Here is a 17,352-nt window from a genome sequence, read left to right as displayed (position 1 = left end):
GAGAGGCTTAATTCACCTAAGCAAGCCCTGGCATAATTCCTTTTGATCTGAGCAGTCTCTCTGACAAACACACTAACACACAACTTTCCTCTTTTGTTTAAGTTTTTAATCTTTCCACCAAAATGCAAGTTGCATTGCGTAACCTAAAAAATACTAAGCCTCAAATCAATTTTGCCAGACTGTTTTCACAGTCTGTGTTTGTTTTTTTCTCTCTTTGCAATGTCTTTTTTTTTTATTTGAAACCACATTTGGGTACAGACATTCGGGGTGTAGTGTCACCCATTGTATTGAGCAATCTTAGTTTTTAAACTTTTCCAGCTCTGGTCTATTTCACATAGACTTCTACCAGTTGCAAATGGCATTTTCGACCTCAGCCAAGTGTAGGTTATTAGGTTATGAGTGCCAAAAATGATGAGTCGTCTCCACACTTCTTCCAGAGTGAATAAAAGCCAGATTGTAAAATAATTACAATTTCTTGAAGCGGAGCCAGCCACACAACCCTGATCCATCCATCTTCATTAATTTGTATATAGTTCTTATTTTCACAGAACAAACTTTCTGAAGGTACTCACATGGGAATGCTGAACCAGCTGCACAACTTTTATTTTGAAGAAAAAAAAAAGTTGAGCCTCAGAGCAGCATGTTTTAAAGACGGGGAGGGACTTAATGTTTCAGAACTCTTGACCAGCGTGTGGAAGAAGTGGGCTCATGGCTGGAATAACCTAGGGTGTTTCTACCTGGGTAACACTTGGCAAAGTTTCCCACTTTCCTTGTTCCATTTCTGAGGGTCCGGCACACTTCTCTTGCCCAGATCAACTTGACTCTTCAGTACTGTTTTGCACACCCTACTCCGTGGGGGAGTGCAGCAACGTGCCTGTCTTATGTGGCCTCTATGGCCACATTGCTCAGCTGCCAGGGAGAGAGGAAGTTTTCCCCAACTATCAAAAAAAGGAGAAAAAATCCCTCTTTTCCCTGTGCTCTTAGCAGCACAGTAGCAAAGGATAATCTCCTCTTTGGATTTTTTGGAGTAGTTTCCAGGAAGAAGTTAACTCTCCTCCTTTAAATGGATGACCATGTTACCATCAAGAAAAAATATCTCCAAAGACCGATCTTTCGGTAAGTGATGCTATAGCTGCCAAATGCAATAGCTTCTCTCTCTGTGTTAATTCAGGGCTTTTTGGATCCTAAAGCAAAGCAAAATAACAGAATGTGTCAGAAGTTTAACATTTGGTTACAGTGCCCCGCATTAGATGGGCTTGCAATTTAGACTGGTAACTAGATTAATTCAGGACTCATGGACAAGAATTATGTACACGTTCTCTGCTATCATCTTTACCGGTGACTTTTTTCTCCCCTTAATCTTAGCTATGCATTCCCAGGAATGGCAAAATGCTTAAGAAACTTTTGAAATGTTATGCAATCCCTTGCTATTCTCCAAGGTTTCACAGTCCTCTAAATGCAAAATATTGTTCCTGGTTCATTGAACTGATTACATTCAGGAGGCAGTGTTTCAACGCCTGGAATACTGCACCTTCCTGAGGCACTCACTTTGTGTGTGGGGATAGAATCTTGACATCCACAGCCCTCATAACTGCAGAGTAGATTTCACATCCCGTGTTGGTGGATGGGACAAGTAGCCAGGAAAATGTTGATTTCAGGGTGACAGAAGATTTCTGTCATGGGTGAAGCTGCGGCCAGTTAGTTGGTTGGAACTAAACTTTCTTGGCTGTTTGTTTTAGGTGATAACAGTGGTCTCATTGATGTATACATTGTCTTGGTTTCCTATGCATTTTAAAGGCCAGACCTGCATTGTCTCTAGTACCTGAGTATTGAATGACACAGAATACTCCTGGACCTGTATTTCTGACAGGACTTGTTTCTGAACCTTTAGAACATGAGTTAAAACAAATTAAAATTGGAATAAGCCTGAGATGTTTCACTACTTTACTTTCTAAACAATAATATCGTAAACAGGATTATGAGTGTAGTACAGACAATCAAATCCAAATTGAACCTGCGGGTGATTGATATAGAATTAATTATGGGATAATAGATTTTCCCAGAGGGAATTTCAGGGAGCTCGAATCATTGGAAAGTTTGAGATTGGACCATGTAGAGCTGAGTGCTGTATCACAAATAGCCATGCCTGTATAACAATATATGTATGATAGCTAAAACAGTGGAAGAGAGTGAGGAGCACATTGTAAGCATTTAATAAGTGCTTGTTTCAGGGCTAATATGTTGGAAATGTATTATATGTAACTAGACACCACTAAGTATAGTCAATATACTACATGTAAATATAGATATGTGAGTATATGTAAACATGCATACACACATACATATATATATATATATATATGTACACACACACACACACACACATATATCAAATCTCATACAACCAGAAGAACAGACTAAAATTGTCTATCAACATGAGAGGCAGCTAGATAGCACTAGGCTAGAGCAACAGGATAGAGCACTTACCTGTAGTCAGGAAGACCTCAGTTCAAATCTAACCTTAGGCACTTAGTAGTTATGTGACCCTGGGAAAGTCACTTAAACTCTGCCTTCCTCAGTTTCTTCATCAGTAAGATGGGGCTGATAATAGCACCTACCTCACAGGGTTTTTGTGAAGATAAAATTAGATATTTGTGTAGTGTCTAGCATATAGTAGGTACTTCATAAATGCTAGTTCCATTACCCTTCTCATCTATATTACTTGGAATTTACTAATCCATCTGCCATGCCATCAAATCAAATGAGACCTAAATTTTTCTCCAAGTTAATCTATTCCTTCTTAGATACACATGTATGGAAACAATGGATAAGGAAGATATCATTCTTTCTTAAAGTAGGTATGAACAATGGGCTGGAATGATTCTTAGCAGAATTTGCATGGTGACTCCTTTGATTCTTTCTTATGCCCCCCTAACTCCTTTCTTTCCATCAAAGGACTTGAGTCTGCTATAATTAGAATTTTAGTTACATAAATCCACAGTTGCCCTCAGGAAAATGGCACAGTTGTGACTCTTAGCTCTTCATCTACTTTTCTTTCATCCATTTGCCCAACTGAACATTATTAGATATTTAGGTGCCTGAGGCAGTTGGGATGGACATTGCTTAATTCATTCCTCATTTGTCATTCAGTCATTTTCAGTCATGTCCAATTCTTTCTGACCCTCTTTGGAGTTTTCTTGGCAAAGATACTGGAGTAGTTTGTCATTTCCTTCTCCAGCTCATCTTATAGATGAGGAAACTGAGGCAAACAAGTTTAAGTGCCTTGCCTAGGATCAGACAGCTAGTAAATGTCTGAAGCCAGATTTAAACTCAGGAAGATGAATCTTCCTGACTCCAAAACTCTAACCACCATGCCATCTGCCTGCCCTTATTCATTCCTTGGTCTCCTAGAAATAATGAGTCTGATTCTCAGAGGATTTCCTCCGCCTCCCCTGTCCTGAACCAAAGTTTATAATAATAATAACGAAAATTTACAAACTGTTTTAAGGCTTACGAAGCAATTCTCTCCCAACCCCAACATTATGATGAAGTTAATATAGGTTATCTCTATTTTGTAGATAAGAAAACTGAGGCTAGGAAAGGTGAAATGATTTGAACCATGGTGGCACAGAAAATGTAAAAAATGTAAGATTTGAGACCTATGTCTCCTGATTCCTGGTCCAGATTCCTTCTACTGTAACCTCAATTTACCCATTACAAATGGGTATACAGTTAGTATACTACTCCCTAGGTTGAACTTATTGTTTCTGTTTCCTAAATAACATCATAGTGGCCTGGAAGAATTACTTTAGATTTCAAAAAATGCCACACTGGCAATAGGAGAATAGTTTAAACCTGTCGTGAAAAGAAACTCTTGACTTTCTGAAAAATAACCTTAGGATGAATATAGGTGGATAGGTAAGGATGGGTGAAATGGGCTCTGAACTATATGTAGTTGGTTGTGGCAGTGGAGCATGAGGAGGAGGAAGTGAAAGAGCAGGAGGAAGAGAAAGAAGAGGAGGAGGAGTAGGAAGAGATGGAGAAGGAGAAAGTGAAAGAGGAAAAAGAGAAGGAGGAGGTGGCAGAAGTGAAGGAGGGGGAGGTGAAGGAGGAGGAAAAAGAAGAGGAGGAAGAAGAGGAGGAGGAGTAAGAGGAGCAGGAGTAAGAGGAAAGTGTCTTGTAAGATAAGAGTAACCAGCTATGATTCCCTGGAGAAAGTTTAAGGCTAGTCTCTGGTAATAGAGCAACTTTCACTTCCTGTTTGTTCCCTCAAGGGTGTACTGCATGCCCATCAGATACTCGTTGGCTTAAAATAGCTGCTGTGTGCTCCCTTGAGGCCCTAGGGACATGCTATTCAGAGCTTAGGCATAACTGGGAGGAAAGCTCTATTTGGCTTTGGCACCAAACCTACCCAGGTTCCCTGTTCCCCCATGGTACCCTCACTTACCAGAACTGTGACACATTTTTCCAGTCCCTTGTAGTATCAAATTTGGAATGGCTTCCAGCACATAAGGGGTCAACCTAAAGCCTAGAGGGGATTCTTCTCTCTCACATACACATATATTACATACATATATGCATATGTATATTTGTGTATATACTTTGCCGTTGTTCAGTCATGTTTGAGTCTGTGTGACCTCATTTGGGATTTTCTGGGCAAATATACTGGAGTGGTTTGCTGTTTCCTTCTCCAGCTCATTTTATCCAAGAGGAAACTGAGGTAAACAAGGTTAAGTGACTTGCCCAGGGTGACACAGCTAATAAGTGTCTGAGGTCAGATTTGAACTCACAAAGATGAGTCTTCCTGACTCCCGGACTTGCACTCTATCCAATGTGCCACCTAGCTGCTTCTGCATATATATATTTATATATGTATAATTTTATGTTTTACAAAGACTTTTCCTCACAACAAGGCTACAAATTAGGTAGTTGAATGATGATTTTTGCCATTTTCAGATGAAGAAAATGAGGATCACCTAGATTTAAATTATCTGCCTAATATCACAGGGTTAATGTACCAGAGCTGAATCTAAAACCTATCTCTTTCCCTACCATAACATATAATGGAGGAGCCACCGCAGGGTAGCCAAGAGCCTGGAACATGTGAGGGGCAGCTGAGGGCAGGGCCTGGAACCATCTGTTAGGATAGAGGACAACTAAGACAGCTCACTTCATGGGGCGAGGGTAAGAGTCTAGTTCTTAGAAGTCTGAGGCCACATTGAGAACAGTGGTGGTACACACCTGCAATCTCTGGTGGATTACTTAAACCTGGGAGTCCTGAGCTATAGAGGGGTCACAGCAGATCAGACGTATGTACCAAGCCTGCCACCAATACAATGAGCCTCCCCATAGTGGGGAAGGAACCAGGCTGTTTGGAAAAGGAACAGGTCAAACATCCCTGCTGATTAGTAGTGAGGTTGGGTTCGTGAGTGGCCCCTACACTCTTAGCCTTGGTGAGATCAGGGAGAGCCATTTCAAAAAAAGGAAAAATAAAGAAGCAAAGGGACAGTACCAGGAGGTAATCCACAAGGAAGAGGCCAAGGCATCACTGTTAGAAGGAGACTAATGCTGAAATAACTATTGAGACATGGGTTTGGGAAGTCTGTGGACAAAGCCCATATTAGATATCGTGTCATGGAAACAGCTCTAGTCCTGGAGTCAGAAGATGGATTCAAGTCCTGACTCTGACACTTATCAGCTTTGTGATTCTGATTTAGTTCCTTAACCCCTCTGAGTTTCTCTTACTTTATCTGTAAAATGGGAATAATACAGCCTGATTCACTTACCCCACAGGTATGTTGTGGGAAAACACTTTGTAAATATCAGAGTGCCCGCAAAAAATGTAAATTGCTATTACTATAATCATGTAGAAGTTAAAAGCCAGAGATTAGGTGAGGCAGGGTTTGTGCCTAAAGACAGGCTTGATGAAATCAAGTCAAAGCACTTTTTAAGCACCTTCTAGGTGCCAGGCAATGTGTTAATCACTAGTGATACAGAGAACGGCAAAAGACAAGCCCTGCTTGCCAGGACCTTGTAGTCTGATGGGGGAGACAATAGGTAAACAACCATGTACAAACGAGATATAAACAGGATAAATTGGTAGGTAATGAACAGAAGGAAGGCATTGGGATTAAAGGGGACTGGAAAAGGCTTTGTGAAGAAGGTGAGATTTTAGCTGGGCTACGAAGGAAGTCAGGGAAAGCAGGAAGCAGAGATAAGAAGGGAGAACATTTCATGCACGCTGGGATAGTCAGTGAAAATTCCTAGAGTCAGGAGATGGAGTATATCGAGTGAGGAATAAATAGCAAGGATGCCAGTGTTAATGGATCAGAGTATGAGGAAAAAACAAGGCGTAAGAAGACTGGAAAGGTTTAGGATATCTGATAGGCCAAATTCAGGTCACAGTGGGGTCAAATTACTTCAAAAGGAGCTGAAATGAGTTCACTTCTTTTTGGAAAGGGAAGGAATCTGCTGCTGATGGCATCAGGCATTTAAAGCATATTTGGGAGAGGATCTTTGTGAGACCTGGATCCACTTCAAGTTCTAATTCTTAAGGCCCTGTGTCTGAGTAAATCGTCTCATCTTCATCTAATGTCTTCAACAGTTTTGCGTGGGCTATTGGGGTATTCATGCCACACAATCAATTTTTATTTCAGCAGGAGCTTTTTGAGAATAATAACAGATACTCACATTTTCTCACTTGTGCCTAACAGTCCTCTGAGACAGGGTCTGGTGGAATCATTATCTCTGTTTTATAGATGAGTAAACAGTGGTTCAGAGAGGTTAAATAATTTGTCCACGATCGCACAGCTAGTAAGTATCAGTAGTGGGATTTGAACCCTTGTCTTTCTAACTCTAGGACAAGTACTTAATACTCTATGCTAAATGTGTTGCTTAGCCAAAGGAGCAATTCCAACAGGAGGAATTCTTAATACCCAGTGATTATCCAGTAAGGGAGCCTAGACTTTTGGTGACCTTTAAATCATGTACTGTTGGGGGTTACCTCCTCATAGATGTGGTCCTGTCGTGGAGCATGTACAGCCCAGTTACAAATCCCAGCCCCAGAAACCAGCTCACTGTCATACAGAGCACATTTGGGGAAATTTATAGGAAGTATATGATTTTCTATTTTAGTGACTAAAGTATATTTCAGTGGAGGGAAGAAGAAAGAAAGCACTGGATATGGAGTTAGATGACCTGGGTTCAAATCTCAGCTCTTCTACTAACTGGCTTTGTGGTCTTGGTTAGGTTCCTTAGCCTCCCCAGGCCTTATTCTTCATCAATAAAATGGAAGTGGGGTTAGACTGAATGATCTCTAAAGTCTCCTTCAGCTTTCAATTTATCATTCTATAAACAATCTAACATTCTATGAACATCTATGAACATTCTACGAACATCTTAGGTTGTAAGGGGACACATGCTACCCATTATATGGGAAGCCTTTCCTGTCCTCCTAGTTGTAAATCCTTTATTTCTTTTCAAGTTATTGGGTATTTACTGATCTTTTTACATGTTTTATCCCTCTGGTACAACATAGACTTCTTGAGAGCAAGGCCTGGCCTCCCTTTTGTCTTTCTATACCCCATGCCTAGTGCAGTACATTGCATGTAGTAAGCATTTAGTAAATACCTGTTGGATTGAATTGATTGGATTATTACCCTAAGTTCTAGAACCTGTGAAGCAACGAGAGAGATTTTTTTTGTTGCTGTTTGGATATTTTTGGTTGTGTCTGACTCTTCATGACCCCATTTGGGTTTTCTTGGCAGAGACACTGGAAAGGATTGCCGTTTCCTTCTCATTTTACAGATGAAGAAACTGAGGCAAACAAAGTTAAGACACTTGTCCAGAGTCACACCATAGTTGGTGTCTGAGGCCAGATTTGAACTCACGAAGATGGTCTTCCTGATTCTAGGCCTGGCACTCCTCTACTGTGCGAACCATCTGCCCATGCATGGGGCCTATTTTGGATCTAACAAATAATGTTTTTCTTTTTTTAACTGAATCTGTGATTTCATCAATATAGAAAGCTCCCAGTGGGAAACTGCCTTTACCAATGTAGATCAATATATTCTTTATGAAGTATAGTTTTAGAGACTTGCCTGGGGCTCTCAGCTATTAGGTAACTTGCCCAGGGTCACATAACTAGCATATGTCAGAGGTAGGTCTAGAACCCAAGACTTCCTGCTTTCCTTGTCAGGTTCAAATCACAGTAGGAGAATTTAGCTCAGCATATATTAAGGCACAAGAATAAACCATTGATTATGTAGTTTTTGTCTCAAGGAACAACTGTATCTCTCTGGGGAAAACTTGACAAAACACTGGACTAATCAAAGGTAATATAGACAGCCTTCTGGGGTGAGACATATAAAAGAAGTCAACACTGGATACATTTTAACATCACCTATTTAAGTACACATATTTTTAATGTCATAGCACATAGATTTTTATTTTTGATGTCAATTCATATGTATTATAGTGAAAGCTTAAAGCCTCTGGCAATTACTAAATACACAAGGGGTACAAGTTTCCACATAGCTGGGGCAGCTAGGTGGCTCAGTGGATAAGGCCCTGGACTAAGGGTCAGAAAGACCTGGGTTCAAATTCAGCCTCAGACATTTACTAGTTGGGTAACCCTGGGCAAGTCACTTAACCCCTGTTTGCCTCAGTCCCCTGGAGAAGGAAGTGACAAACCACTCTTTGCCAAGAAATTCCCATGGATAGTATTGACATTCTGTGGTCCACGGGGTCATAAAAAGTCATACACAGCTGAGGGTGACGTTCAGACTTTGCTTTTGGACTATGCATGGATCCTTGCCCAACAATAACAATTTACATTTCCACAATGATCTGCAGTTTGGAAGACACTTCTCATGTACATTTTCTACACTTCACAACAACCCTGAATAGGAAAGACATTATTCTCTTCATTTTAAAAATGAAGAAAATGAAACTCATCTTCAAAGCAAAGGATTTGCATACAGCTAAAAAGTGTAGTGTTGGGATTCAAACCTAGTTTCCATGGGTTCAATCATCTCTATGCAGATTATTCCTAGATCTATATATCCAGCCCGAACCTCTCTCCTGAACTTAGCCATACATCTCAAATTGCCTCTTGGAAATCTTGAGCTGGATGTATATGTACATATATGTGTATGCATGTATGTAAATATACACAAATATATACACATACTTATATAAATATATAGGGAAAGTAATTCCAGATATATTTTTATTAATGTCTGAGAGATAGTATGCTATATTTGATTTGGACTCAGGACACCTGGATTTGATTTCCAGGTCTGTTATTCTACTAGTTGTGTGACCATGTGGAAATCATTTCACCTAACTCTCTGAATTTCAATTTTTTCACCCATAAAATAGGAATCCAATACTTAAATTCCTAACTCAGATTAGGAAGGAAGAAAGGAAATAACCATTTATTAAGCACCTATTGTGTGATGGGCACTGTACCAAACACTTTACAATTATCATTTTTTTTATCCTCCTAACCCTGGGAATTAGGTATTCTTATCGTCTCCATTTTACAGTTGAGGAAATTGAGGTGGTTGTTGTTGTTTAGTCATTTTCAATCATGTCCGACTGTTTGTGACCCCATTTGGGGTTTTCTTAGCAAATACACTGGAGTGGCTTGCTATTTCCTTCTCCAGCTCATTATACAGAGGAGACAACTGAAGTGAATAGGGTTGTGACTTGCCCAGGGTAGACACAGCTAGTAAATGTCCGAGTCCAGATTTGAACTCATATTAGTTATCTCAGAGACAGAGAAGAAGGTGCTTTGCCAAGCATAAAGAGCTGTATTAACATGAACTAGTGTTTGTAGAAAAGGAGCAAGTACTGGCATGATTCTCAGGGCTACTAGTAGATATTGTGGTTGGGGATGGTTCAGTGGAGCAGAAGTACGTGAAGCTAGCAATGATTTGGAGAATAATCCAAGTACAGGTATAGTTGCAGAAGGATAAAAGGCAGCCTATCCCCACAGAGTCAGTAGGAGGTTGGGTAGAAGATAGGCCTGGGGAGACATCCCCACCCAAATTTTAGCATCCTTGGGCAAAGCCCTACTTGCCAATCTTAGTGTTTATAGTCTTTGATGTTATCATGGATAGTTGCTTCCAGGTACTTTGGGGATGAGGAGAGAGCATATCTTTTCATTGACAGGAATACTCAGGCAACCTATAATGAAAAGAAGCAAATGATTTTGTATCAAGAGGGAATATAAATCTTTGGTCCTTTGGCACAGAACCTAAAAGAAATAAGAGCAGGCCAATCAATTAAGTAATCATTAAGCATTTATTAAGCTCCTACTATGTATCAGACACTGCTTTAGGTTCAGGCACTCAAAGATAAAATCAAAAAAGGCCTGACCTTCACGGACTTTAGCTTCTATCAAGGGAGCAACATGTGCTAAATAGATCCAAAATATCCACAGAATAAATAAATGATAATTTTGGAAAGCAAGAGAAGACACTAGCAGCTTTGGAGTAAAAAAGGGTCTAAAGTAGGAGATTAGGAGATGGTTCTTGAGTGGAGGTTTAAAGAAACTAAGGCCTTACAAGAGGTAAAAGCAGGGATGGAGAGTGCATTCCAGGCACGGGGACAGTCTTTGCAAAGGCATAGTGATGGGGGACGAGGCTCAAATGCAAAGAGGACAGCAGACATAATGAAAAGCAGACAGTGCACTTAAAAGTCATTGAGTACACTCCATCTTTGACATCTATAACTTTGTGGTTTGATTTTCCTGAGTATTGTGAGGCTAAGGGACTCTGAGTTTGCCATTAGCAGTGGCTCAAGCTTTTGAGAGACAGTATAGTGTGGTAACTGAAGTGAGATTACCTTGCTATTTACTAACTACGTGACCTCGACTGAACTGCAACTTCTTTATCTGTAAAATAGGGATTATGATCACATAAACTAATAAACATAGAATGAGATTTACTCTCAGACTGATTAAGGTAGAAATGAGAAGAAATAGTACCATTTTGTGGACTGAATAGAATTAATTTTTGGCCTATTGGTGTCTTAAAATTATTTTCAAGACTATGTGCCTAGAGAAAAGAATGGGGAAGGAGTGGGGACAATAGATGTCTTCAAATATCTGAAGGCTTCCTGTGTGAAAAGGATATTAGATTTGTTTTGTTTGGTTCCAAAAGGAAGAAGTCGGAGCAACAGGTAGCAGATTTAGCAACAGAGACAGATTTCAGGCAGACACAGGGAAGGTGTTATCTGACTCTTTGTGACCCCATGGACCACCACATGTGGGGCCCTTCTATCCTCCAGTATCTGTTGAAGTCTGTCTAAGTTCATGTTCATTGTTTCCACGACATTATCTCTCCATCTCATCCTCTGTCATCCCCTTTTCCTTTTTCCTTCAAACTTTCCCAGCATCGAGGTCTTTTACAGTGAGTCCAATCTTCTCATTATGTGGCCAAAGTATTTAAACTTCAGCTTCAGTATTTGACCTTACAACTAATAACCTGAATTAATTTCTTTATATACTGACTGATTTAACCTCCTTGCTGTCCAAGGGACTCTTAAAAGTCTTCTCCGGTAGCATAATTCAAAAGCATCGGTTCTGTAGTGCTCAGCTTTCCTTATAGCCAACTCTCACAGCCACGCATTGCTCCTGGACATAGCTTAGCTTGGACCACATGGACCTTTGTCAGCAAAGTAGTGTCTGGAATTGTCCAAAATTCTTGGCTTCCTTGGGAAGTATTAAATTCCCTATCACTTGAAGCCTACAAACAAATGGCCACTTGTATATTGTACAAACAATTTATGCTCAGGTGTAACAACAATATGGCTTGCCACTACTGTGGCTGTATAAGGCCAATAACACCAGCACACAGGAGGGCTGCTAGCACAGGTCCTTTGATCTGCTTTTCTAAGGAAAACAGGTTTAAGGGGTTAACAATCTCACTATAATCAAACATACATATATCATTCACTTAGTTCAGGGGGAAAAGCCAGCTCAGAGCAAATACAAATAGCAATTACAAACAGAAAATATCAACAGATCAAATAACACAATTCAACAGACAGGCTTTTTCTGATCAAGACATCACATACATAGTTACCAAAAAGAGAAGCACCAACATCTGGGTTTTCTTCAAAGCCAAGGGGCTCCAGCAGCTATCCAGAGTCTCTATACCAACACTCTTCCAGTGAATGAGAGCCCCAAACAAAATGCTAACCTCTGAGATTTTGTACCCTGTTCAGTGCCCTATGGCTTCACACCTAATCAGCAAAAGGGTATGGGTCTGGGGCTTTGTACCTAGTAAGACTTAATCAAAGGCACTTGATTACTTTAGCATTCTAAAGGAGAAAACAGTAAAAAAAAAAAAAAAGAAAAAGGTCCCACCCTAATTACCTCAGGCAAGGGTTGTGTTAGATGGCCTCTGAGGTAGATCTTGACTCTGGGGTTCTATTTAAGTAGGTGTTCAAGAGCCAGAGCCTCTGCTTTTATTCTGATTATGATGATGTTGTGAAGGAATTGAAGTATATATAGGAGGCACTCATCAGTATTAATGCTAGAAAATTTGCTTCAGAATCATTTTCTATTCAGACAGGCTGCTATTACATTTACAAGTGCAATAAAAAGATGTTTGGTCTGTCCATCGTTAGACAGTTCTGTTAAGTAACAGAGAATTAAACAATGGATAATTTTTGATTGTCCCCTTTCTAAAACCAACTTGCTGTGGGTGGATGTTATTAGATTATTTTATAGTCTTCTGGCTTGTATAATAAGTGTTTGCTGTATAATTTTAAAGCTCTGCTCAAGAGGCTTATTGGATTTTATTTATTTGGGCTTTGCTTGTCAAAGAAAAATCCTTGGGTTGTTAATCTGGATGAAATTTTATTAGAATTAAATTGATAGTAGATGAATAAAAGTTTGAAGTAGGTAATGGCGATGTCTGCCTTCCATGATAATTTTGTTCCACTTATTTACTAGAAATAATATTGTTACTTATCTGATGGAGAAACTGGGATGCAAGAAAATGGAAAATGAAGCACAAAACTCTTTGTTTACAGGCTGTTATGATAATGAAAGTTATGAATTCTCAATGTCCATTTACTAGGCATTTGATGCTGATGCTCTGGCTGCATGAAGCTGGTATTGTGCTCAGGGCCCTCCCTAGATTGGATTGTGAAACAGTCTTAGCTTCCTTCCAGCTCTCCTTTCAATATTCTTTGCCACCATCCTGTCACCTCCCCTACTGCCTGAAAGCATGCTCATGTCTCCCCCATCTACAAAAGCAATCCTCATTTGACGGATCAAATGCCTCCACTTCTTGCCTTACTCTCTTCTTAACTCTCTATAGTCTGGCTTTAGACTTCATCATTCAACAAAAACTCTTTCCAAAGTTACCAGTGATCTCTAATTGACAAATCTAGTGACCTTTTCTCAGTCCTTATCCTTCTTGACTTCTCTGCGGCCTTTATACTGTCAGTCATCCTCTTCTCCTTGATACTCTGTTTTCTAGGTTTTTATGATCCTACTGTGTCCTGGCTCTCTTCCTACCTATTTAATCACTCTTTCTCAGTCTCTTTTGTTGGATCTGCATCTAGGTCACAGCCCCTACCTGTGGATGTCCCCCTGATGCTTTATTCTGGGCCCTCTTGTCTTCTACATGTATATACTGTTTATCTTGGTGATCCCATCAGCTCCCATGATTTCAATTGTCATGTCTATGTAGATGGCTCTCAGCTATACTTCTTTAGTCCTAACCTCTTTCTTGACATCTAGTCCTACATTTACAACTGCCAGTTGGTTATCTTGAACTTGATGTCCCATAGGCATCTTAAAACCAACATGTGCAAAACAGAACCCATTATTTCCCTCCCCTCCCAAACCCTCCCTCTTTCTAATTTTCCTATTAATATAGAGGGCATACCATCCTCTCAGTCACCCAGGCTCACAACTTAGATGTCATCCTTAAATCCTCTCTCTCTCCTTCTCTCTCTGTCTCTGTCTCTGTCTCTGTCTCTCTCTCTCTCTCTCTCTCTCTGTCTCTGTCTCTGTCTCTCTCTCTCTCTCTCTCTCTCCCCCCCTCCCCACTCCCACCGTCTGTTACTAAATTCTGTTGATGGTATTTTCATAACATCTTTCATATAGCACCCCCTTTATCTCCTGACATTGCCATCATCTTTGTGCAGGCCTTCATCACCTCATGTCTAGGTTATTGTAATAGCCTTCTGATTGATCTCCTTGTCACAAGTATCTCCCTATTCCAGTCCATCCTTCACTCAGTTGTCAAACTGCTCTCCCTAAAACTGAGCTGTTACCATGTCAGCCCCTCAGTTTAACAAATTCCAGTATCTTCATCACCTCCAGGATCAAAAATAGTCATCTGTTTGGCATTCAAAGCCCTTCAAAACTTGTCCCTCTCCTTCCTTTTCAGTCTTCTTACACCCTACTTCCTTCCCCTTTGACCTCGCATCATCTGGCATTCAGTGACACTGGCCTCCTTAATATTTTTTTTGCACCAGACAGTCTCTAGACAGTGAACTTTTCACCATGCCATTCCCATGCCTGGAAGGCTCTCCCCTTCATGTAGATATCCTAAAATCCCATCTAACAGAGGAAACTTTTCCTGACCCTATTTAATACATCTTGCCTTACATGTCAATGACCTCCAATTTATCCTGGGCCCTTTGTACATGGTCGTTTGCATGTTGTTTTCCCATTAGACAGCAAGCTCCTTGAGGGCAGGGACTGGTTTTGTTTTTTTTTCCCCTTTCTTTGTATCCTTAGCACTCAACTCAGTGTCTGGCACATCAGTGGGTGCTCAGTGAATATTTGTTGATGGACTGATCTGTGATTTCTGTATTATAAAGAACTCCTAGAAGAGGAAATTCCCTTTACAAATGCAGTTCCTCAACTTCTTTGAAACTTATAGGGAATTGCCTAGAGCACTGAAAGATTAAGTCACTACCCAAGGTCACACAGCCACTATGTATCAGGCAGGACTTGAAACCAGGTTTCCTGGCTTGACTATTATTCCATGCTGCCTCTCCTTGACTTTAGAGATATGTGCAATAATCCTTGTCCAAGTACTTTTCAGGCTGAGGACAGTAATATTTAAAATGGAAATTCTAATGATAAAAACACTATTAAGACCCAAAGCATTGAATCTTTTAAATCTCTTATGATGGAATTTCAGATCACAGGGTTGCTGCTTGGAGGGAGAATAAATCTCTCCAAAGTTTTCATGTGGGTTTCTACCTACTCTGGTAACATATAAGGCAGTCCCTGACTGCATTTAAAAAGAAAATTGCCTTTTATTATCTTCTTCGTTCCTTTATTGCTGTCTGGGCTTAAGCCCAGGCTTCATGTTGTTGGAAATTACAGAATGAAGAGGTATATCTACTCTCTACTTCATCAATTCAAGTACTTCCCCCACCCATTCCTCCCCTTTCCCCCCAGTCGCCAAAGCAAAAAAAAAAAAAAGGCCTAATTTAAATTTCAGGCAAGAAGAGAAAGTACCTAAAACTCAAGACGTTGCCTCTGTTTTGCAAGTGGCTTAAAAGAAAAGCAGAGTTCTAGGAACAGGCAATCTATCATTTCTCATGCAAATGTTAATTCCCTTTCCTGAAGAGAATGCAACTCACACACTTGCTACAACTACACTTACAGAAGGAAATGATCTACCTTTGAAGTCGAACTGGATGGTAGTTTTAGTTACAGGGTTAGAGATAGAGATGGCTAGATGTACACACGCACACATATGTATATATGTATATATATATACACACACACATATATATACGTATATATATGTGTGTGTGTGTGTGTATATATATATAATGATACAGAACTGTGTATACATATCCATAACTGCATACATACAATATGTGTATATATAGTTATATATCATGTATGTATATATACATATACATACACACACACACACCTATATATACTGAGGGTAGCCATTAAGCTCAGAGTAGAGAGAGCTCTGAAGAAGACAGAACTGAGAGAAGAGAGAACTGTGAGAGAGACAGAGAACCGAAAGAGATGGAGAGACAGAGAGAGAACTGGAAGGGCAAGGGCTTTCAGAACTGTGGGAGGAGGAGAGGACGCAGGCAAGCAGACAGTTAGGATTCGTGAATGAGTGTTTATGGGAAGGCCCTGGCAGAGGGGAAGGTTACAGGGTGGCTTGGCTCCTTGCTGTGATACTGTCTTTTGATTTCCTTGCTGTTACATTGAAGTGAACTTACTGGTTTGGGGATACAATTGTTGCTATGTCGAATTGGAGTTATTGGTTTTGGGATTTGATCCACTGGTGTCTGAATAAAAGTTTTACTTCTTTTTGCCTTCTATACAGAGAGTCTCATATTCTGTGATTCAGAACTATACAGGCATATTCATGGTCACGATCGATATCGTGAATTTGTCTCACTGATACAGCAAGGAAGGAGATGGAAGAATGAAATAGCAGCCCACATTTATGAGCCTGAGAATATGAAGATTTTAATTTCATTTCAATAAACATTTATTAAGCACCTACTATGTGCAGAACACTATGCTAGAACCTAGGTAGAGAAAAGTTTTAATAAGACATGCTTCTTGTCTTTATGGAGCTTGCAGTCAGTCTAGTGAGGGTTAGGGAACAGATGAAAAATAAATGTAGGTAACTATCATATGGCAGCTAAGTGGTGCAATAGATAGAGTGCTGGACCTGGAGTCAGGAAGATTCGTTTTTGTGGGTTCAAATCCAGCCTTAGATACTTGCTATTTGTGTGACACTGGGTAAGTCACTTAACCCTGTTTGCCTCCATTTCTTCATCTGTGAGCTGGAGAAGGAAATGGCAAACCAATATCTTTGCCAGGAAAACCCCAAATAGAGTCATGAAGTGTCAGACATGACTGAAAAAGGACTCAGCAACAACAACAATAATAATATACAACATTATGTGACTGAGACACACACACACACACACACACACACATAAAAGGGCTATGTAAGATCCAACAGTGGAACCTTGTTATTTTCCAAGGAGATCTGTATATATATATATATATACAGATGAAGGAAGGAGCAAATATCCCCATATAGGGCATAATGTGGGAAATGACACAGATGTGCGAAAGTATAGGTCACATTGGGGAATAGAGAGTAATCTAATTTGCATAGAGAATAGGATTTATAGAGGAGAGTAATGTGAGATAAATCTTAATTGTAGGAGGTAGAGTTCCAGATTGACATAAATATAGATATATTGAAATATAAATATACATATATATGAATATATATCATATATATTACATATAGATATACATAAATCAGAAAGGCTATTGTGGCACCAGCATGAAGGATTGATTGATTCAGAGGC

General features: G+C 39.9%; 1 protein-coding gene across 1 annotated transcript in view; it reads left to right on the top strand.

Annotated features, from left to right (window-relative positions):
- The first annotated feature begins 708 nt into the window (after positions 1-708).
- The window catches only part of PDE1A (phosphodiesterase 1A), a 367,894-nt gene continuing 351,250 nt past the window's right edge, over positions 709-17,352 (top strand). The window contains exon 1 of the mRNA XM_036746309.1: positions 709-1,116. Coding sequence (XP_036602204.1) covers positions 1,064-1,116 — 53 coding nt within the window. The 5' untranslated portion in view covers positions 709-1,063. The remainder of the gene's footprint in view (positions 1,117-17,352) is intronic.

The sequence above is a fragment of the Trichosurus vulpecula genome, chromosome 2 (assembly GCF_011100635.1).
Source record: "Trichosurus vulpecula isolate mTriVul1 chromosome 2, mTriVul1.pri, whole genome shotgun sequence".
Lineage (NCBI taxonomy): Eukaryota > Metazoa > Chordata > Mammalia > Diprotodontia > Phalangeridae > Trichosurus > Trichosurus vulpecula.
The sequence above is the reverse complement of the archived record's forward strand: the minus strand, read 5'-3'. Positions and strand labels throughout refer to the sequence as shown.